This window comes from Melampsora larici-populina (assembly GCF_000204055.1).
Source record: "Melampsora larici-populina 98AG31 unplaced genomic scaffold MELLAscaffold_10, whole genome shotgun sequence".
NCBI classification, from domain to species: Eukaryota; Fungi; Basidiomycota; class Pucciniomycetes; order Pucciniales; family Melampsoraceae; genus Melampsora; species Melampsora laricis-populina.
Genome location: NW_006768774.1, coordinates 1,747,856 through 1,768,097, shown reverse-complemented (window position 1 = coordinate 1,768,097; position 20,242 = coordinate 1,747,856). Strand labels below are relative to the sequence as shown.

The following is a 20,242-nucleotide window of genomic DNA, read 5'->3' as shown; positions in this document are numbered from 1 at the left end:
CAGCTGGTACGAAGATAATCACTACTAAGGATATGTTCAGGGTCCATGCCACAGTGGTTGGGAGCAAGTGTCCCACCGGATTGCTGCGTCGTAAGATATATCCCTGAACCAAAAGACAATGGCAGATAGCGAGCCATATGATTACTAAATTGTGGTCCGTTGATGTGAAAGAGGGTCTTCAATGTTTGATTAAACATTTGAACACAGATTGAATGAGGGACCCTCACCGCTACAGAATTTCCAGTCGTGTTAGCTTTCAGATACAGAGGCGAAGTGGCTGATGAAGACTCACGCGGCGCATGCGTTTGTAAGCGTAAACTGGATCCCGAATATAAAATCTGGCCATCCCTGCTCTACATGCCCAGATTGTACAAATGGCTGCAAAATGAGTACGATCACAGCGACTAGTTGAAAAATGGGCACGTTAGACGATCTTTTCAAGCTCAAACAAAGGCAGATGAAGTGATCTTACTAATACTATACAGGAAGTAACACAATCCACAGTGGTTTGCACGATCAAGCGAGATTAGGCCCACTATAAATGGCGAAGAAAAGCTATTGTTCTCAATGGAACAAATCAAAACCAATCAAGGCGGAAGTCCACTCACTATCATTCAAGCCAATGTGATGTATCTTCTTTGTCTTTGAGCGAACATAAAGAATGTAAGATGATTGGAAGAACATTCTTACCGCCGATCTCATTCAATGTCGAATGCATTGTCATGTAAGTTTTGACGTTTATTTTGTTGTTCTTGTTATGATGATCAGAAACAAGATATTCTCACATTACAAAATCCGCTAAGAAAACGTATTCAACGTAACGCGACCATGAGGAGAGAGCACATGGCTGCGGACGTAGGGAGAGAAAATTTAAATCGAGAAAAGTTGATATGTCAGATCGCGGATGCTGAACGAGGAATTGCGTCAGAGTTCCAAGACGCACTAGAAGGAGTTTTGCGACAAAATCAGCTGTTGCCGGGTATGGGTTGATGTCCGAAGTCAAGTGGGTGACAAAGTCAATGAGTTGACTTTGGGTGGATTGAGACATGGCGAGCTGTGGAAAAAGAATGTAATTAGATGGCTCAACGTTACCAGATTGGACAGAGCAACTTCAAGGCCTTTTGTAGACGACCTGCAACAGCCACTGTACCACAATATATTGTATACGCACGAGAATCTTTTTCCGAGAAAAGGTGAATGTGAATTGCTTGAAACTCGCTTTCTCATTATCATACGCCGAATTTATACTCCATTCATCTTAATTTTCCTTCAAGAATCGATGAAGCCAAGTTGGTCGGTGTGTGAGTCATGGTGTATCTGTGATCTACTCTAGTTTAACAATGCGCTCTCCGCGCGGCCGCGGCCGCGCCTTCGCAGAGGGATTATGACTGATCGTTGAAATCTGGCGTGAACTCTAATGTTGCACCACGGGGCAGCTTTGAACCAAACTAAGTCCCTCCAGGTCCCTCCTCAGGTCGCAGGCGTCCTCTGGAGCCTGCGGAGGAGGGACTTACTATAGTGAGCAATAGAATATAATATGTAAGCAAGACAGTCCCGAAACAAAAGACACGTAATTCACAATAGGGCGTCTCAAGTTGAAATTGTTCATTTGTCGTTTCACACTTGGACCCTGTTCGTATTTTTCATTCACTAGCTCCAATTAATTGAAATCGAACAAAGGGTTTTGGCCTCTGAGCTTAGGTAGCAAACAGCGGCACGCGCTCTGCTTGGGCAGAGGCCCAAGAGGAATCGCCCCAAAAGGACAATTCTGAACCCATAATCTCTGTCGAAACTTGACGGATTTTATAGACTTAACGTTTTTCATTACCCTTTCCTTGTTCCTCATCCCATTCATCCCGCTTGATTCTCTTCCATCTCATCCCATCGCCTTGTTGATCAAATATCCAGCCCACTTTGATTCCACCAAACAAACTCTCTATTGTTGAGCTTGATCGCGAGCAAATTCAAAATCGTGTTGGGTGCCATTGGCAATCCTGAGACTTGATACTGTCACCAAAGAGAACGTTACGAATTTTAGGGTTGCTTATATACATAACAATGTTTTGATAATCGACGGTATCGAGCGGCGGGCTGTCTCGGTTGGGTCTGGTTGAAGGTGCATTCAAAGCACTGCGTGTGCGTTTTTGAGCAGTCAGACGGGAGCGTTTAATAGCGGCAGGTGTAGCTCGGGGCCCGCTGGAAGGGAGTCCTGAGGCTATGAGATCCTGCTTGATTTGAGCTTTAGTACGACGATTCCTTTGAGTAACCTAGAAAACGAGGGTGAATCATGGGTGTCAGTGTTGGATCATTTGTAATGGCACCAGAGAAATTCGGTACTAACCTTTCCGGTTGTTTGAGCAGGAGGTGTCCAAGAGAGAAGAGGGATTGACAGGCCTGGAAAAACGATTTCCAAATATTGAGGACAGAGTTTGAAGAAGAGAAGATTGGGCAAATCCGAACGGAGAAAGGTATAGTTGAACAGGAAAGATGTTGAGGAATGGCAAATTGGAAGGGAAGTAGTTCTGCAATAAGCGTTGTGGTGATCTATTTATGATATCAAGCAAAAAAATTAATCATCTTCACTTTACCAAGTTATTAGAAAACTTCAGTGTAGCAGGAAATTCAAAATTCAGGATTTCAGATCAATTGAAGCTCTTAGAGGCTTATGTATACTTATTGGCTCAATATTATGTCATCTCATTTCAAAATTATTCTTATGATCAACATAGTTTACTTACAAAGTTATTACAAAAAGACAGAAAAAGAAAAGATAAGAAAAATTCGAAAATATAGGTGTAAAGGTTGGAAAATGGTTTTTAGCATATTTATAATTACTGCATTTGCACGAAAGCTTGTAAAAAAGTTTTTTTTTTTTTGTTGAAAAGCGCAAATTTGGCCCCGAATTGAAAATTACCCGGAATTTGGGTGAGCTGGATGGGGACTGATCCAATACCCCATCCATGCTTTGATGGTTTGGGGCTGAATACCATCCGTCCAAAACCATCCACCACCAATCTCATTCAATTGATCGATCGCTTGATCTCAAATTCACTCAAACTTCCGTGATGCCACCAGACACCGACGGCGAGTGTGAATCGACTGCAAGCAGCACCAGCCTCCCCGTTTTAGAAACCGAGGTGATTTCATTTCATTTCTTTCACTCTCCTTTACTTTATTTGATTCTTCTTACTTCTCTCAATCGATGACCGTCTTTACTGATCACAGTTTCTTCTTCTCTTTTTCAGTTTATAGGACCAACCACTCGTAAACAGGCTTTCGTATGCCATCTCGATTATGCTCTGTACTTCAACCACGGTGGGAAGAATCCAAAATGGAAACCACACCGATCAAAGAAAGGTGGTATTGTGATCAATATCCCACCTGATATGGATCTGCCTGCCTTTGAAGCTCAAGTGGCCAAAGCCTGTACCTCCGATATGAAAGATCTCGGCCAAATGATCACTGACGATCGACATGCTCAAAGTCTTGGAATCAGATGGATTTGTTTTATTCCATCCATTCAAGGTTTTCATAAAAACGATGAATCCTTACTTGACACAAACAACAAATTCAAATCTTGGTGTTGCAGCCATCAATAATCCCAAAAAGAAACCAGGTGTGTCTCTGATTATGCCAAAGCCTGAGGATCCAGTGGAGGCTGCTAAAAAAGTATGTTTCTTATCATTCTTATCATCAATATAATTTACTGATTGGTCTCATTTGATTTCAAACCTTTTCCTTTGTATGTTTAGACCGCTGCACTTAAAAAGACTCACCCTGGAATACGACCTGTTATCGTTGATGAAGACAACCATCCAACAGTGAGTTTATCTGTTTATCCTTAATGTTCTATTCTGATGACTCAAGATCACAACCTTTTTACTTCTCAGAATATGAGTGATGTTAGTGATGCCAATGAGTACGAGATTCAATTATCCAAATTGAATAAAGTAGGTATTATGGATGCCACGATGTAGAACTTAAAGCTCAACAAGAGCTTTACAGAGCTTAAGGAGGGATAATCTACTAATAAAGTATCTAGTAGAAGTTGCCTAAGACTGCCTCTTTGAAAGAACCAACACGGGGTTTTGCTGAATTCTTTGGGATAAGGCACCAGAGAAATATGTCTCAATACTTAATTCAAGTATTATTCCCGTGAGTTTTTAGAAATAAAGAAATCTCAACACTATTGTAGTGTTATTCCAATTTGAACACAACAAAACACAATTTTAATTACTAGCAAGCAACAATCAGTTTGATTGTTATTCCAAATGAAGACTTGTAGTCTTATCACACGTAAAGAAATCTCTCCTTTGATGTAAAGGGGCTATTTAGTGAACTTAGTACTGGTAAAGTAATTTAATAATGATTAAAAACACTCTAACAAAAGTATAAGATGAGTAAAAAGGGGAACAAAGGCCCGTAAAATCCTTAACAATAGTATATAACTCTCCAACAACCTTCAACAATGGTCAACAACCTCCAAAAACCCTCAAAAACCGTCAAAATCAACAGAGTATCCTCCAATGTAATCATATGATGTCATAAAGATTATTGTTTGTAATGATTCAAGGCGTGAATTTGATCAATTGATGTGAATAAATGATGAACAGATCTTCTTATGATGAATACAGGTGATTTTTTCCTAATATTCATAGCTGAAATCCATTTTTGGAATTACGAATTTTGTGTAAAGTTGTCCAATTTTGGATTACTATAGCTCATTTGATAGCCCCTCGTGATTTTGATCATTTATCACCCCTATATCACCTATTTCTGATGTGTGATGAATAAGTCATAGAGTAGTAAAGATTGCAAAATAACGTATTGTCATGTAAATCGTGATTTTGATCATTTATCACCCCTATATCACCTATTTCTGATGTGTGATGAATAAGTTATTGAGTTGTAAAGATTGCAAAAATAAGGTTTTGTCATGTAAATGTCACATGTAACCTCCAAATTCGAAATTCACTCCAGTTTCTTTGTTGCCTTATAACTTTTTCACTACTCCTCCGCTACTAATGATTTAAAGATTGTACATTATGAAACCAAATGATTCTGCGTCGAATGAACTATCACACACCCAATTCTGACAAGTTTTACCATATGTAATTAACTAAAAACTCCCATTTTTGATGAATTTTGACTATTTTCACGTCTAATAATGATTTTCCTTCTATCAAAAGATCATTCCACAGCGCTCCAATCAATCACACAGCACTAAAATCCTTCTGAAAAACTCTTGGCGCAACCAATCCATGAATGACATCACTACACAGGAATTAATACCATAGTACCCTTCTTCGAAATTTCCCTTTTCTTGAATAACTTCACACCTCCCTTATCAATCCTCATGATTAAAGTTGTTGATGACTAATGTGATCCTTCTCTTTCACAATAAAACCTTCCTGAACCAATATCTCTTCTATTAATAAGCTAAAAACCACTTTCCAAGCTTTCATACCCATATTTTCGAATTTTTCTCCAACTTGCTTTATATTCTTCTTCCTCTTTCATTCTTTTCATAACAGTTTCCATTCTTAAAGATCCAAACTAAATGTTCTTCTTCCTCAAATCCCTTCTTACTAATTCTCTTAATATGATTTTCACTCTTTTACTATTTTTATTGATCTTTTCAAATTTTTCTTTGCTCTTAAATGATCTTATCAATTGCTTATGTAAATATATATTCTGAAAGATAATGAAATGAAAATAATGAATCAACTTTAATAACCTTGATGACTAACAACCTCAATAATAATAGTGCCTTTGACCAAAAACTCGAGTTTCCACATAATTTTTAATTTTTTTTGCTTAAGTAGAGATCTTGCTCACCACAACGATCGATCGCCACACTCGGGTCTACCAGTTACCAAACGATGATGATTCCTATGTGTTAATGTCTGCTGGGCACCGAGAGACGTGGGCAAGGGCATTGGTAAGTCTGATATTACTATCAGCTTAACACATCCAGCTGACTGTTATTGTTTGTCAAGTCCAACTCCGACGTTCATGGAGTCTCTTTGACCAGCCCACCATCTGAGATACGAGATAGCAAAAGGGCATTGAAGGTAAAAAGACGCCGAGTTGGTGTTTCTGGAACCTTTGAGACCCCGCAGACTGCTGTTCCAGTGGGACGTGGTTCAGCTACAATGGCTCAGTACCTCAATTTCATCGAAATCGAAGACTCAGACCGTATCTTGGGGATTTTGACCAGCAAGAAGATCAAAGATTATCATAACTTTTCAGGTGGAATCACTAAGGAGGAATTGAGCGGTTTAGGCTTTGAGATTGGTGAGATAAGAGACTTGTTGGACAACGTCATCAGATTTGATGAACATCTCTCAAGGGATGATCATTAGTTGCTTCATCCTACAATTTCAATTTATTTGGTATTCAAGGCTATTGCTATTGTAATTATTAGTATTATCAAAAGGTTGATTTCTAAACAAATCCAATAGCCTGTGTCATTAGTTTGTATCAAATGTGAAATTTGAAAATCAATTTCCTGTTTCACAATTTAAACCAGAACTTGATTGAATCAAAGGATACCAAAAAGGTTGTCCCTCCAATGTGCCAAATGGATAATATTGAAGAGGCATTCTTTGAGCATACTTCATAAGACATATAAAATTGACATCAGAATAATGACAAGGAGACAAAAAATTCATTGGAGACTTCAGGGCATACTTCAAGTTTCAACCAGACTATCGATGATACCCCAGAAACAACATTCAGTGTGGTCTGAGACAAGCCAAAGCTCCAGTTTTCCTTCTGAAAGGTGATGCACAGCCTGGGAATTGAACCCAGGTGCACAGCACAAATGTTTCCTTTTTTCCCTAGCATATACTACTACACTATGTGTGTCTTGAAAAACCCATCAACCAATAGGACAAGAAACAGTGTGTATACATTGAATCATGAACGAAGGGATAAATTTACAGTGTATATTTCTTCAGCATGTATCCGATACATTCTTATCATAAATTCATTGAATATGACATACAGGAAGATAATTGATAAGATATTGAAATAGAAAACACAAATAAGAAAAAATAAGAATAGTACCCTTTTTCTAATACTCTTCCACCATATCCTCTGGTAAGCAATACCCAGATGCATCATACTCTACCACCAGAAGCTCTGGGGTGATACACCCAAGTACAGTATCTCGAATTGGCCAAATGGCATCCCTACCTGACTTCTCCAAAATCTCACTTCTCTTGAAGCGAGCTTTGATCACAGAGAAGCACATCTCGATCGGATTGAACTCAGGGGAGTAGGCTGGTAAGTAAACTAATCTAACACCTGTGACAGATAACAAATTCAGTATTATGATGTGTTGATGATAGAGTAAACAAACTTACCAGCGGTTTCGCAGAGTTCTTCAACACGACCCCCCTTATGAATTGGACAGTTGTCCATGACCAGGATGGAGTTTGGAGCTGGATAAGTGTTCATTAAAGGAAGCTGGATTATAGAATCATGACTTAGTAAAATTAACGATTGAATTAGCAAAAAGGGAAGAACTCACCAGCTGAAATTGCAAAAATGTCTCAAATCGGTTGCGGTTGATGCTGCCTTCACGGACGGACATGGTGATCAACCCATGTAGTCCAATGGCAGGAAGCAATGAGTATCGTTTTGGGTTTGAACGCTTGACCCAGCGTGTGACACGTTCACCCTTTGGCGACCTTCCGTTGACTTGCATCAAATCACGCTCACATATAGCACTCTCATCTGACAAGATCGGAAAAGAATGGAGTAGAAAGGAGTCAGATAGAATCGAAATGAAAAGATAGAAACAAGAGTTAGAAAGAAGAAGTCACTCACCAGTGAATACAAGGAATTCAGCAGGTACATTCTTCATGTCATCCATAAACTTGGCAGTCTTGTAGAAGTTTTTGCGAACGTTTGAAGTCTTGGCCTTTTTAAGAGTAAGGTGAAGGCGTGTGTTGAGTTCAAGTGAGAGTTCCTCGCAAGATGCCAAGACACCGGTGTCGTCATAGATTGCTTCTCGGATCTCGTCCAAGAAAAGAGAGGGTTGCTGAGCTACAAGTTCTCTGATGAAGTCACGATCTTCATCATTGAAAATAAGAGGAGCCCCTCGTTTCTTGTACTCTAGTGGATCCCTAATGACTGATTGAGTTTGTTGATACAACTCCATCCATCGGCGGAAAGTGGTGTCGCAGATGTTTTTGTCAAGCATATCTCAGATTTCGTCAGTCGAGAAGCCTTGGATGCATTTGGTAACAGCTAAAGCCTTGATCGATGCTGAGTATTTGACAAACGGCATGAAGATATTGATAAGTTTGAGTGAATTTGAGATCGAGCGATTGATCAATTGAATGAGATTGGTGGTGGATGGTTTTGGACGGATGGTATTCAGCCCCAAACCATCGAAGCATGGATGGGGTATCGGATCAGTCCCCATCCAGCTCACCCAAATTCCGGGTAATTTTCAATTCGGGGCCAAATTTGCGCTTTTCAACAAAAAAAAAACTTTTTTACAAGCTTTCGTGCAAATGCAGTAAGTTATGGGTTTTTAAAGGTTAGAATATGAAAGAACAACAGTTTATTATACATTAACAATTTTAATCTTCAAGGTTGATAAGGAAAAACAGAAGTTATTAGGAGAAAGGTACTTTTTCGAAGTTGGTAAACAAGGGTTATGCGTGTAGTTTACATATGTAATGATGGTAGTAGTGGAAATTAAGGTTGCCAAGAGGATTTTTTGGGATTTTTAAGGTTATAGAAGATGATGTCATATTACATGAGCAAGAAAAAGAGAGTAGTAGCTGTGAAAAGTGAAGAAAATGGGTGAATTTTGTCAAAAATGAAGGTTTTCAGCTTATTACATATGTCAAATGACGTCAGATTAAGTTGGTAGATAGCTCATTCAACGCAGATGAGTGGATTACATAATGTACAAACTTTAAATCATTAGTAACAGAGGTTTATGAAAAAAGTTATAAGGCAAATAAGAAATTGGTGTGAATCTCAAATTTACAGTCACAAGTCAACATGTAACACCAAAAACCTTAACTTCACAACTCAATATCTTACTCATCACTCATAAGAAGTAGGTCATATGGGTGTCAGAAATGATCAGTATCACGAGGGCTATAAGATGAACTATAGTAGATCAAAATTGGAGCACATCTGAAAAAATTCGTAATCTCAAAATTTGGTTTTCAGCTAGTTTACAAGGGAAAAATCACCTGTATTCATCTTAAGAAGTGCTGTATATTACATCATTGCGTCATTGATCACTTTTAGCTGTGAAAATTACATCATACATTAGTAACAAGATCATTACATTGCGTCATTACATGGTTTTTAGGATTCTTTAGGCGGATTTGACTGGTTTTTGAGGCTGTTGACTGTTGTAGAGGTTGTTACATGTGGATATATATACTCTTTGATGATTTTGGGATTGTTGTTCCCCTTTCTGCATCTTATACCTTTGTTGTAGTGTTATAAATCATCATTTATTTACTATATTTGTACTAAGATCACTTAAATCCGCCCCTTCAAAGCAAGGAGAAATTTATTTACATGTGTTAAAGACTATAAATCAATTGGGAATAATAACAGTATTGCTAGTAATAAACATAGTGTGTGGACTTTTTTGCGCTTAAAACTGGGAATAATACTACACAACAGTATTGCTTTATTTCTCTGGTGCCTTTATCTTTTTCTCTGTTATCACAAAGTGGTCAGCAAGTGCCCTTGTGCTGGTTTCTTTGAAGAAGGCAGTCTTTAGGCAACTTCTATTATATTACACGTAGTAGATTATCCCTTCTTAGGTGTTGTAAAGCTCTTGTTGAGCTTTAAATACTACAGTGTTTGTGTAGATAAATGAACAAAGTGTAAAGGACCCTGGGCAAATCGGAAAACTGGGAGAAAGGTAGGACACCAAGGATTTGGTCAATGAGAAGCTCTTAAAGGCGAATGATATGTTGAAGAAGAAGGACATCAAAATGATTCCACGGGGCTTGGCCAGGCTCAGGTCTCAGCCTATATGAAGCAAGGCCACTTAGCTGCCTGATTGTATTGGATGAGGTGAATGAAATGCCGGACAAAAAAGTCCAAACACAGGCCTTCATGACCACCACAAACGCCGGTCATCAGGTTGAACGGAGATCCTCTGAGTTTAGGTTAACCATATGGATTAACCCAGATGGTTTCCAGGTGAATCTAGATGATTGTTAGGTGGGAAAGCATGTGCCCACTGCCCACCCGGTTGGCCAGTGATGAATTCGCGTTGACAATGAGTGAGGAGCCTGTGAAATTAAATTGATGATGAAGCAGGGGGAAGAGGTTGATTGACCACACAAGATCAAACTTACAGCCCTTGTTGGAAATAATGGTTTTTTATTTTGCATTTTTTTGCACTCCCAGATTTAACTCACTTTCTGACTTGACAAAAAAAAATAAACTCAACAAAGTCCCACACTGTGTCTCGCACGCTTCGAGCGCAGCGAGGGACTTATGACAAACTTGTGACTTTTTGCCTGTGAGGGGAACCAGTTTTTGCAGGAGAAATTTGCCTTCCTTATAAAACTTTTTCCCCTATTTGTGAAAAATCAAGATGCAAAGAAATGAAATTTTCGCCTCTCTGAGGCGCATCAATTGATCAAACAAAATCCCAAGGAAGCCAAGGAATTCCTCCTCTACTGGCTTCTGAAGTTTGAAGTTTTTGATGAAATTGCCTTGTATTTGTATGTATAAACCACTCTCGAGGGTCAAATACAGGTCAAAACACTCGAAAACACTCCAAAATCCTGAACTTCAGAAGGAATCTGAAAGGACATTCCTCGGCTTCCTCGGGATTCTTTTGGATCAATTGATGCTGGTTTGGATTGCACGGCATCCAATGCCAGAGTGTCTGAAGCCAAGGGATCTGAATAAAACTGATAAAAATGAGGGATATCCAATGGAGGTGGTTCCGATGGAGTTGGATCCAACATGGTTTCTTGCTTCAAAGGGTAAAAACGGCACCAGAAAACAAAGGGGCACTATCAATGGCCAGTCAGGCTGAGTCTTAATGCGATCCAGATGTTGCGTAATCCAGAAAATGTGTTTGTGTTTGAGCCTAGTAGGCCCACCATGACCAAGGTATGTTTTGCAATCCTCTTTGGGATTGGCTATGTGGGCATGTTGAAAAATTGTGGCCTGGGATGGCATAGGACAAAACACTGCGACAAGTGTCCTCACCCTCGCGTTTTTGTGGTTTCAGTTTGTCCAAAGACATGGGAGGCAAATGGTGAGGAGTCTTCAAATCATACATGACTTCTTTGCAGGCGCATTGCATCCACCCCAAACATACTCTCCTCACGTTCAAGACATTGTCCTGCACAAAAATTTAGAGTTGAAATGCCAACAGCAAGTCCTAATGGTTCTAATAGTGCTAATACATCTTTCAGTTCTCTGCCACCTACAACCCCCAATGTTCACATTCCCAAAACCGTGTCTCATACAATTGCCGTATGAGATTACATTGACACTGTTGGGTTCCCCCCAAAAGAGTTCATGGTGACGTTCTTGTCATTGAACAATCCAGACATTGATTACCGCCGAAGATTGATGAAAGTCGGGTTGGGGACCAAGGCCACCCGGTCAATTGTCAAGAATCTTGGCAAATTGACTAGCGCCTGAAAACAAGGCAAAGATTGTTGTGGTAAATGAACTGATTTTGTCAAGTCCTTCACATACGAACTTAAGGTCATGTGTAAGGCACGAGTGTGTGTTGAGTTATGATAGTGATGAATGGTTTCGAGTCACTCAATTGGATTGTATGTGATTGTCTGAATTGGGAATGGTAGTTGGAATGTGAGGAAGATTATGTCAGGAACGAGTGCTACATTTTTCCTCTTTGAGAATAGCTCCTTACTACTGAATGTGCGCTGTAGTGTTTCATCCCTTTTGCTGAGTTTTTCATGTGTGTGTGTGTGTGTTGAATTTTCCTCTTATTCCCCTTCTCTCTCGAGCTCTCTCTTCCTTCCTCACCGTTAGGAATAGAAAGCTCAAGAGTACATATTTCAATTTTTCCTCTCTACTAAGTTTACCTGGATGTGTGCTCAACAAGTCTCGAATAGTCTTTCCGCTTCTCTCTCCTTCTCATCTGCAGGTAAGGCGTTGAGTTCATCCGCCCTTGTCCATTCTTCTATTCTAGTCTCCTCATCTTAGAGCTCTGAACTTACACCTGTCTGTCCAGGTAAATTAGTGTTATTTTGTTATTGTTTCTCTTCTCTCTTTTACATAGTTTAAATATGACCGTTAGGAATAGAAAGCTCAAGATCTTTCCGCTCCTCTCTCCTGCTCATCTGCAGGTAAGGCGTTGATTTCATCTGCCCTTGTCCATTCTTCTATTCGAGTCTCCTCATCTTAGAGCTCTGAACTTACACCTGTCTGTCCAGGTTTTACTTGCTCTTTAAGTGGCGCCACCTCTATTCCTGGTCTGGGTGAAGAGGCCAGTGGAGGCGACAGTGTGATAGAAGGAGCCATGGATGCGGCTTCCGTTTTATCTCTGGAAAACCTGGTGTGGGTGAAACGATCCGCGGCCGACCTAGCAGCCCACAAACTGGAAAACGTGAGTGCAATGTCAGCTTCCAACATAAACCTTGCACTGACCCAAGGCACAAAATCATGAATATATAGGGGCCCACTATCATTTGCTCAATGATAGCTGTCGCTTGTAATTGTCGAGCTAACACCATCCCTTTAGCTAATGGATTGATGATGTTGTCCAGCGGGGTTTCTTGTTGGGTGAATGAATGGTTGCACACTTTTGGTTTAACTACATCTTGGACCAGTGTTTTACAAGCCATGGACCATCTTCGGATATTGCAGGAGCAGCGCATGATGGACCTATTTAAAGTTAACCATTGGATAATGCCCTTCTTATGTTTCGATAACATTGACATACATCTTAGAATCCATAACACACGCATAGAGACCTCCTCACATGTCTTCCACGGAACGCGGGGTTTTTACAATGTCATTCAAGGCTGCTTACAGGCCAAATGCACTGAGGAAGCGGCTAGCATCACCAACTTTCTGAACACAATGGACACGGCGGACCGCCAGCCTGTGGACAGTGGCTTGTTTGCTCCTTTGCCTGCGGACACAGATCATTGGGCCTTAGTGATAAAAGCCCAACTGGCTAAAGCACTCAAGGAATACGCGAACTACATACCTGGTGCGCCTGATGTTTGCAAGCTACCCAAAATGAACACAAATCCACCTCCGGTTGATCCAATTGCCATGCACAAGCCCAACATCGATTTTTTACAGATGATGGACGCACCGGACTCATCGGCAGACAGAGTGTCTCGAGTCCTGGACGCGGTGATGGGCCAAATCGGTGTTGACAAAGACCAATATGCAAAAAAGCTATTAATCACGGGGGGGATGTTGGCTTGAACCAACTGTTGGAGAGTTTGCGGGTCAAACGCTACCCCCCGTGAACTCGTTGGAAGGTATTGATTGGGGGCTTTCAATTTTTGGTGGTGCACACACCACTTGGAAGTTCGCCAAGGCGATTTGGGCTCACCATTGGGGAGATTCTGAGAAAGGCCACGACTCCGGCGTGTGGTGATCCTCACACGCGTTAGGTGGGGAGTTCAAAAAACCTGTAGCCTCTCAGGATTTCAACAGTATCATGCGGTCAATGCAGCTATTTCATAAAGCAAACTTGGTCTATATCATCAAGTACCACTACACCAAATGTAATCTTTACCGGGCAGTAAAGAAAACTACTGACATAGAAAAGTCCTGAGGCAACAGGAAGAGAGCTAAAAATCTGAAAAGATATGCACCTTGTTCCTAGATGTTGGGGCGTCATGATGAGTATTTTTTTGTATTTTACATGCAGATATTGGTTTATGTACTAACAATAAACACTGAAAATCATCAAAAACTCACATGTAACAATACCTGAAATTTGGGTCATGAGTATGAAGACAATATTTTGTGGTCTAAAAACTTCAATAACTTTTGCAATTCTGCTCCAAATAACTCGATTTTTGGTTCATTCAAAAGCTGAACTATTCTCCTTCACACTTCATAATGTTAGTAAGGTGCTATCTAGTCATTTAAACACTCTACATATGTTCAAACAGTTCTACATGAATAGCTTTGTAGGATCTTTTTTAGACCAGCTACAGATGTGATGTCTCAATGAAAAATGTAGAGGAAAGGCTCACCTTTTTAATGCACTTCAAATCGAGTGATTTGTTTCAGAACTGCAAAAGTTATTGATGTTTGAAGATTCCAAAATCCTGTCTTCAAAGTCAAGGGCCAAATTTCAGGTATTGTTACAGGTGGGTTTTTGATGATTCTCAGCCTTTATTGTTAGTACATTAACCAATATCTGTGTGTAAAATACAAAAAAAACTCATCATGACGCCCCAACATCTAGGAACAAGGTGCATATTTTTTCAGATTTTTAGCTCTCTTCCTGTTGCCTCAGGACTTTTCTATGTCAGTAGTTTTCTTTACCGCCTGGTAAAGATGACATTTTGTGTAGTGTACGTTCCAGTCTTCATCACTTGAGCCCATAATGTCACAATGACTAACCTGCCTGCCAATCAAGGACAGTGATCAAGGCAGAAGGAGATATTGATTGGTCCAAAGAAGCAAGCATCCAAAAGCTCTTCGACAAAGTGTGGCTTTGATATTTTGATCAAAGGGCTTTGAAAGCCGCCGGGGCCAACGGTGACCACACACGCTGTCAATTGTAAGGAGTTTTTGCTGTGCAAATAACTACCTACCGCATTAACAAAGACACCCCCCTAAAAACACTAAAACACTTATAAGTATATAATCCAAACATAATAAAATATTAAAACAAATCTCTCAAGCTCGAGTTTCAAGAGCCCAACAAGTTAAAAAAACCATAATTACATAACGACGTAATGTTGAAGTGTTCAATCGACTCAAACAAGAACAGAGAAATATGTAAAGAAGGAGATACGAGTAATGTAGTAATTGATACACCAGAGATGTCGTCATAAGACGAAAATGAGTCATTACATCATCAATTAACCCCAATGTAATTGATCTAACAAATCCCTTATAACTATCGTAGCTTACCTCAATCTACTTCTCTTTCCCATCTTTGGGAAGAGAAGTGAGTAATCTTTATCTTTTTCATTACAACATAGAATAGTTAACCTTATGTTTTATTTCTTTCACTCTTATGTTTTTCTTTATCAAATAGATATTACTCTCTTTGTTTTTGTTCCAGAGATCAGTTATCAAATAGATAACTTTACTAATTATCAATTACCTGAACCTTTGTATAGGTATTAATTACTTTCTGAATCATTCAAATCATCTTATCTTCTCTAATCAGATTGATTGTTGTTGTTCTAGGTCAGAAGCTCTATCTTAGAAACCCTTGTCGGTTGGTTGTGATCTTTGTGCTGAAGCGCACGCTATCAGATCATTGATCCCAGATTCCTAGACTTTCTCACGTAATTAGGACACTCTTTTGTTTGATCACGACAAAAGCAAAAGACCCTCCATCAGTCCTAACTAAGAAGGACCCATCTAATAGCAAGCCAGGACGGTCGAATAATAAAACACCATCCTAACCAGGCGTAACCAAGCTAGAAGTGTGTCAACCCTGATCAGGGTCTGGATCAGTTCAGGTCACGCCAATAACTAAAAGCAACTAGTTCATTTAGATATCAAGCCGACTAAAATAATTGGACTATTTAATGACTGATGTTCTTTTGAACAAGAGAAAAGGAACAATCTTTTTCCTAACAAAAATCATCTTACCAATTTTAAATTCATCCTTTTTTCCGTTACACGAAAAACTCAGAATTAGAAATCCAATCCACAATTATCCGTTTGACGAGAAATAGAACTTAACTTTAGAAAAATCCTTATCGATATTATCGATAACTTTCCTTTAGTTGTAACCTAACAATCATCGTTCGGATCCCTTTTCCCTTTCTCGATTATTTCCTTCCTCCTTTCATTTCCATTCATAGGACGTTACAGATTGTTTAACTAAGTAGTTATCCAACTAAAGTTCCTACTCATCTTTCTCTCACTTTGATAAAGAACTATCTTATCGAATCAACGCTAAAGCGTCACCCGAGGACTCTACACTTTGTACGTGTTTACCTCGGCAGATTTTCAAGTGATTGCACTTGTTGATATACTGGCAGCGGTTTTTTATCCCGCACCATAGGCAGCTACATCTAACAACTGTAGTTTAAATCTTTCTATTTTACGAAGAATTGAAAAATAATTCCTCTCAAGTTTAGAATCAACATTCAAACCTGAAGAAATACATTTCGTAAAGTACATTTCAACTCTAGATCTAGTTCATCCCTCTCAAGAATTAGTCGAGAGCTGACACACGCTTCAATTTCCTGTTACAACTACGCGATTTTGCCACGGTTGTTGAGGCGCATGATTCCACGCGCGCAGGTGACATAGGCCGGCTGATGCAAATGTGAAAGAGATGGTCAGTCATGGCTCAAGGTCTGACTGAGCTTTCGCACTATGCAAGGCATATACCTTGCATTGTGATGCTTCTCGAGGTGGACTTACCCAGAAGTCTAGCGCATGCCATCAAACACTCTTTACTTATTCCTTCCAATGAGCGAGACAACCATTGGATGGCCATTGACAAATACCTGGAAGTGCACATTTTTTGGCTCAAGAACATGTACAATAACACGGTGAGTGCTCTCATGCCAACCCATTCAGGAAGGTGAAATTAATTTTCGGGGGCAAACTCACAGGGGTACAGAACAGATATTGAGCGTCTGACTTATTGCTTTTCAAACAACATTCCTTTGGTGAGTGTACCAAGATAATCATTTCAAAATCAAACGCCTCTGATACAACTTCTACACTGTTTGGTGTTTCCTGATATAGTTACGGATGCTGATGCAGCTTCTGAGATCTCTCTCTGGACATAAAATGGTATATCAGCCCAATATCAACTTGATTACTGAGGCATCCGTGAATGCATTCCTGAGCTATGCTGAGGATCATCTTGAGAAGGATGAACGCGTGCGCCCGGCAAAACCTGCTGTCAATGTATGGCGAGAAGGCCTTTGACACATGGTGGACCTAATCAACTCGGACAGAGCAGCTGGCCGTTCTTTGCGTTTTTGGTGGGGTGCATCGAATGTCTTGTATTCTTGGCAAAATCCAGAACCGCATGGTGAGGAGTAACCGTGGTTAGTATGAGTCAGTGTCTATGTAATGTAAGGAAGCAAAATCCACCTGCAATCCAGCACGCCGTTTTGGCGAGTCTCTCTGGAACTTGTCACTGGCCACGCGCTTAGAAGCACCTGCGCCGGGGTGTTTTGTACTACTGCCTTGTTCAACTAAGGGAAGGTTGGTGTCGCATCCGTCACCCACCTCTGGCTCCTGGAAATCTGGAGAACCACCGGGCACAGCAAATTCCCATCAGATTAAACCATCAGTTAGGATTTTATACTAAAGCAACATAAAGGGTGATTTTAAACATTACATGAGTTGAGTGCCTCCCTTTTGGATCCACCGGGACACTGGCCTGAGAATTACTCGGTTCCGCCGGGGTGAGGTCTGGATTCAGAAACGGTGCTGGTTCCACGTCCACTTTGCAAAGGGCGTTGCTGACAGCGAGATCGTGGGGCGCCATAAGCAGCTGTTCTGACACATATTTAGAACGCAGCAGCTGCCTTCGCAAAGCCGCTTTTGCCTCGGCTGCGTGTTGTTTTGCTATTGCCTTCTTCGCGGCTACCTGATGTTTTGCTTCTGCCTTAGATTTGGCTACCTGTTTCTTCGCTATTCGTTTTGCCTTGGCTTCCTTACGTTTTGCCTCTGCCTTTGCCTTTGCCTCGGCTCTTTTAGCCAGTTCTTTTTTGTTGTTCGCGTCCTCCTTCTCCTGGGCCTTTTGTGCCCGTTCAGCATTTTTTGCCTCGATAGCCTGCAGTCGGGCTTGTTTGCGTTTGTCACGCAATGCCAGTTTGGCGGCCTCTAGTTGTGCTTTGGCCAGAATGCCACCCTCAACAGATAGAGGTGGCAACAGAGGCCCCGGAGCCCGTTGAGTGGCCAGTCTGAAATTTTGAGCCTCGGCAACAATAGGTGTTGTGAAGTCGCCATCTTTCCACTGTGAGAACGTGTCGAACAGCTGCTTGAGTTGCCCAGGGATCATTTTGCTTGCAAGTACCACCAAGAGATCGTTGGGCGCAAAATATAAATCAATGTTCCTGGCCAAATCCCAGGCCAAATCATGACTGAAATAGTCTTCTGGACCCAGGTCTGAAGCGCCGGTGTACAAGGTGTCAAAAAGACTTTGAAATGGTTTTTCCCAAAGAGAAACCAGCGAAGTTAGCAAAGGTAAATCTTGAAAGGGGTCGTCATGCTTGCAGCGAATCACGGAAGGTCTGGCGTGATGTTGGGTCTGAGGCGGCGGGTCAGGTAGGTTGTGCAAAAGGTCAAGGAGTTCTGATTCCCCCATTGCTAGCGCGCTGTTGAAGTTTTCTGTCGTCAGCGCTTTCTGAGCCATCCAAAAAGCCTCCGCCTCCTCCGGTAGACAATTGGAACAAGCACATGGCCATTTTGACCGAAGCTTGCTGTTTCACCACCTCAATCACGGACCAGTGAGCTGTGTCCAGTGGTACATAACCATACCTACCAATGTCCATCAGTTCCAAGGTAGAAGACATACTCACGTAACATGGCGACACTCACTTTAAATCCACTGCTAGGGTCACTCGCAAACACACAGGGGTGATAGAAAGTGCGTCCATCCGATTGTTGTTGGTCTGAACAATGGACGATTTGAAATCAGCAATGTTGTTTTTGCCATGTGTTTGCTTGTGCTCCACCAGGATGATGCCTAGGCCACAACGACCATCACGTCCGCAACGTCCAGCCATCTGGATGAAGTTGCATGGGTCTTGTCGACCCATCACAATCACCCTGCGCACCCGATGCCAATTTTGGCTGAGACCAAGGGAAAGGGTACAGGAAGCAGCGCCAGGGTCCCCTCAACGTAAGCAGCCACCGCTGCGAGCTTCGCCTGGGGGCCAGTCGAGGTGTGGTACCGTCGGCCAAAATTGGAGAGTGGGTTTCCAGTTTTGAGGGTATTGCCTTGGCTGGTGTTGATGATTTGCAAGAATTCTAACGTGGCATTCTGGGTGCCTGAGTACAACAGACTTGGAGGAATTGAAGACGTTGGTATTTGGGTTTTGTGAGGGAAGATCCCTCACAGACAAGCTTTGTGGGGCCATTTGAAAGTCCGGCGTAGCAGGCGTATCTCGGATTGAGCAAGTTCCGCGCGTACGAAAGAGACATCTTGAATGTCCAGCTTGAGGTTTGCCAAGATAGCCCAAATAGCCTGAGGTGTACACGCAGCTTACAACAACAGAAGGGGTACCTTGACTTTTGAAAGAAATCTCCGTGCAAGATCACCGTACAAAGGTCAAAAAACACCGACATCCTGGACCCGCACGTGGCTGGCCAGCCGTTTCGCCTGTCCACTTTTGACCAAGCCCCAACTGTATATCATGTGCGCTTCATCGACCAGGGTGAGGATCAAGCGCGCCTGGAAGCGTGGATCTCGCCAAATCCGGTCAAATTGGCTGTTTATCAACGCAACCTCCGGACTCTAGTATAAGAGACAAGGTGTGTTGGTGTTCTTGATCAGCCCATTTGCCTTATGCAAGTTACAGGATCCTTTGAGATTTTACCACGTAGACAAATACACATTTCCCCTGCAATATTGATTCACACGATTCAAGTGTGCAGTTTTTGCTGGTCAAGTTGATAGCAAGCAGATTGACCAAACTTTTCTCGCTTACCTGAATTGGATACCATAGGTGTAAAGTCAGTCGTGTGCAAGTGTTTTTTCATGGTGATGAAAGAGATATAAACTCACTTGGTTGTCCCCCAGAGCATCTAATGGGTTGATGCTGAGTATGATTGGCGCCGAGGATTCATCGTGTGCGTGACAGTACATTTCCGGTACTCGGCTTTTCCCAAACCCTGTTCCGGCTAGTAAGAATGTCGTGCGGTCATTGAGGAGTTCCACGACTGCATTGTTCTGCTCTGGGCGAGCGGGGTATCCGTGCCGGGCTTGAAAGGGGATGCCGAGTTCTTTGGCCTGTTTGTCTTTGCTGGCATTGAGGAACTGTGGTGATTTACTTGGCCGTGTCGTAAGTGAAGACTGCCGCCGTTGAGCCATTAAGGCAGTGCCATTTGTGGAATGACTCCT

At 41.4% G+C, this 20,242-nt stretch overlaps 1 protein-coding gene across 1 annotated transcript; it reads right to left on the bottom strand.

Moving 5' to 3' along the window:
- Positions 1-17,473: 17,473 nt before the first annotated feature.
- MELLADRAFT_104742 (uncharacterized protein) lies at positions 17,474-18,692 on the bottom strand (the record flags this gene model as incomplete). The annotated part of the gene is made up of 2 exons (XM_007407771.1): positions 17,474-18,599; positions 18,625-18,692. 2 exons carry the CDS (start codon positions 18,690-18,692, stop codon positions 17,474-17,476), a joined length of 1,194 nt encoding a protein of 397 aa, XP_007407833.1.
- Between the last annotated feature and the right edge of the window lie 1,550 nt (positions 18,693-20,242).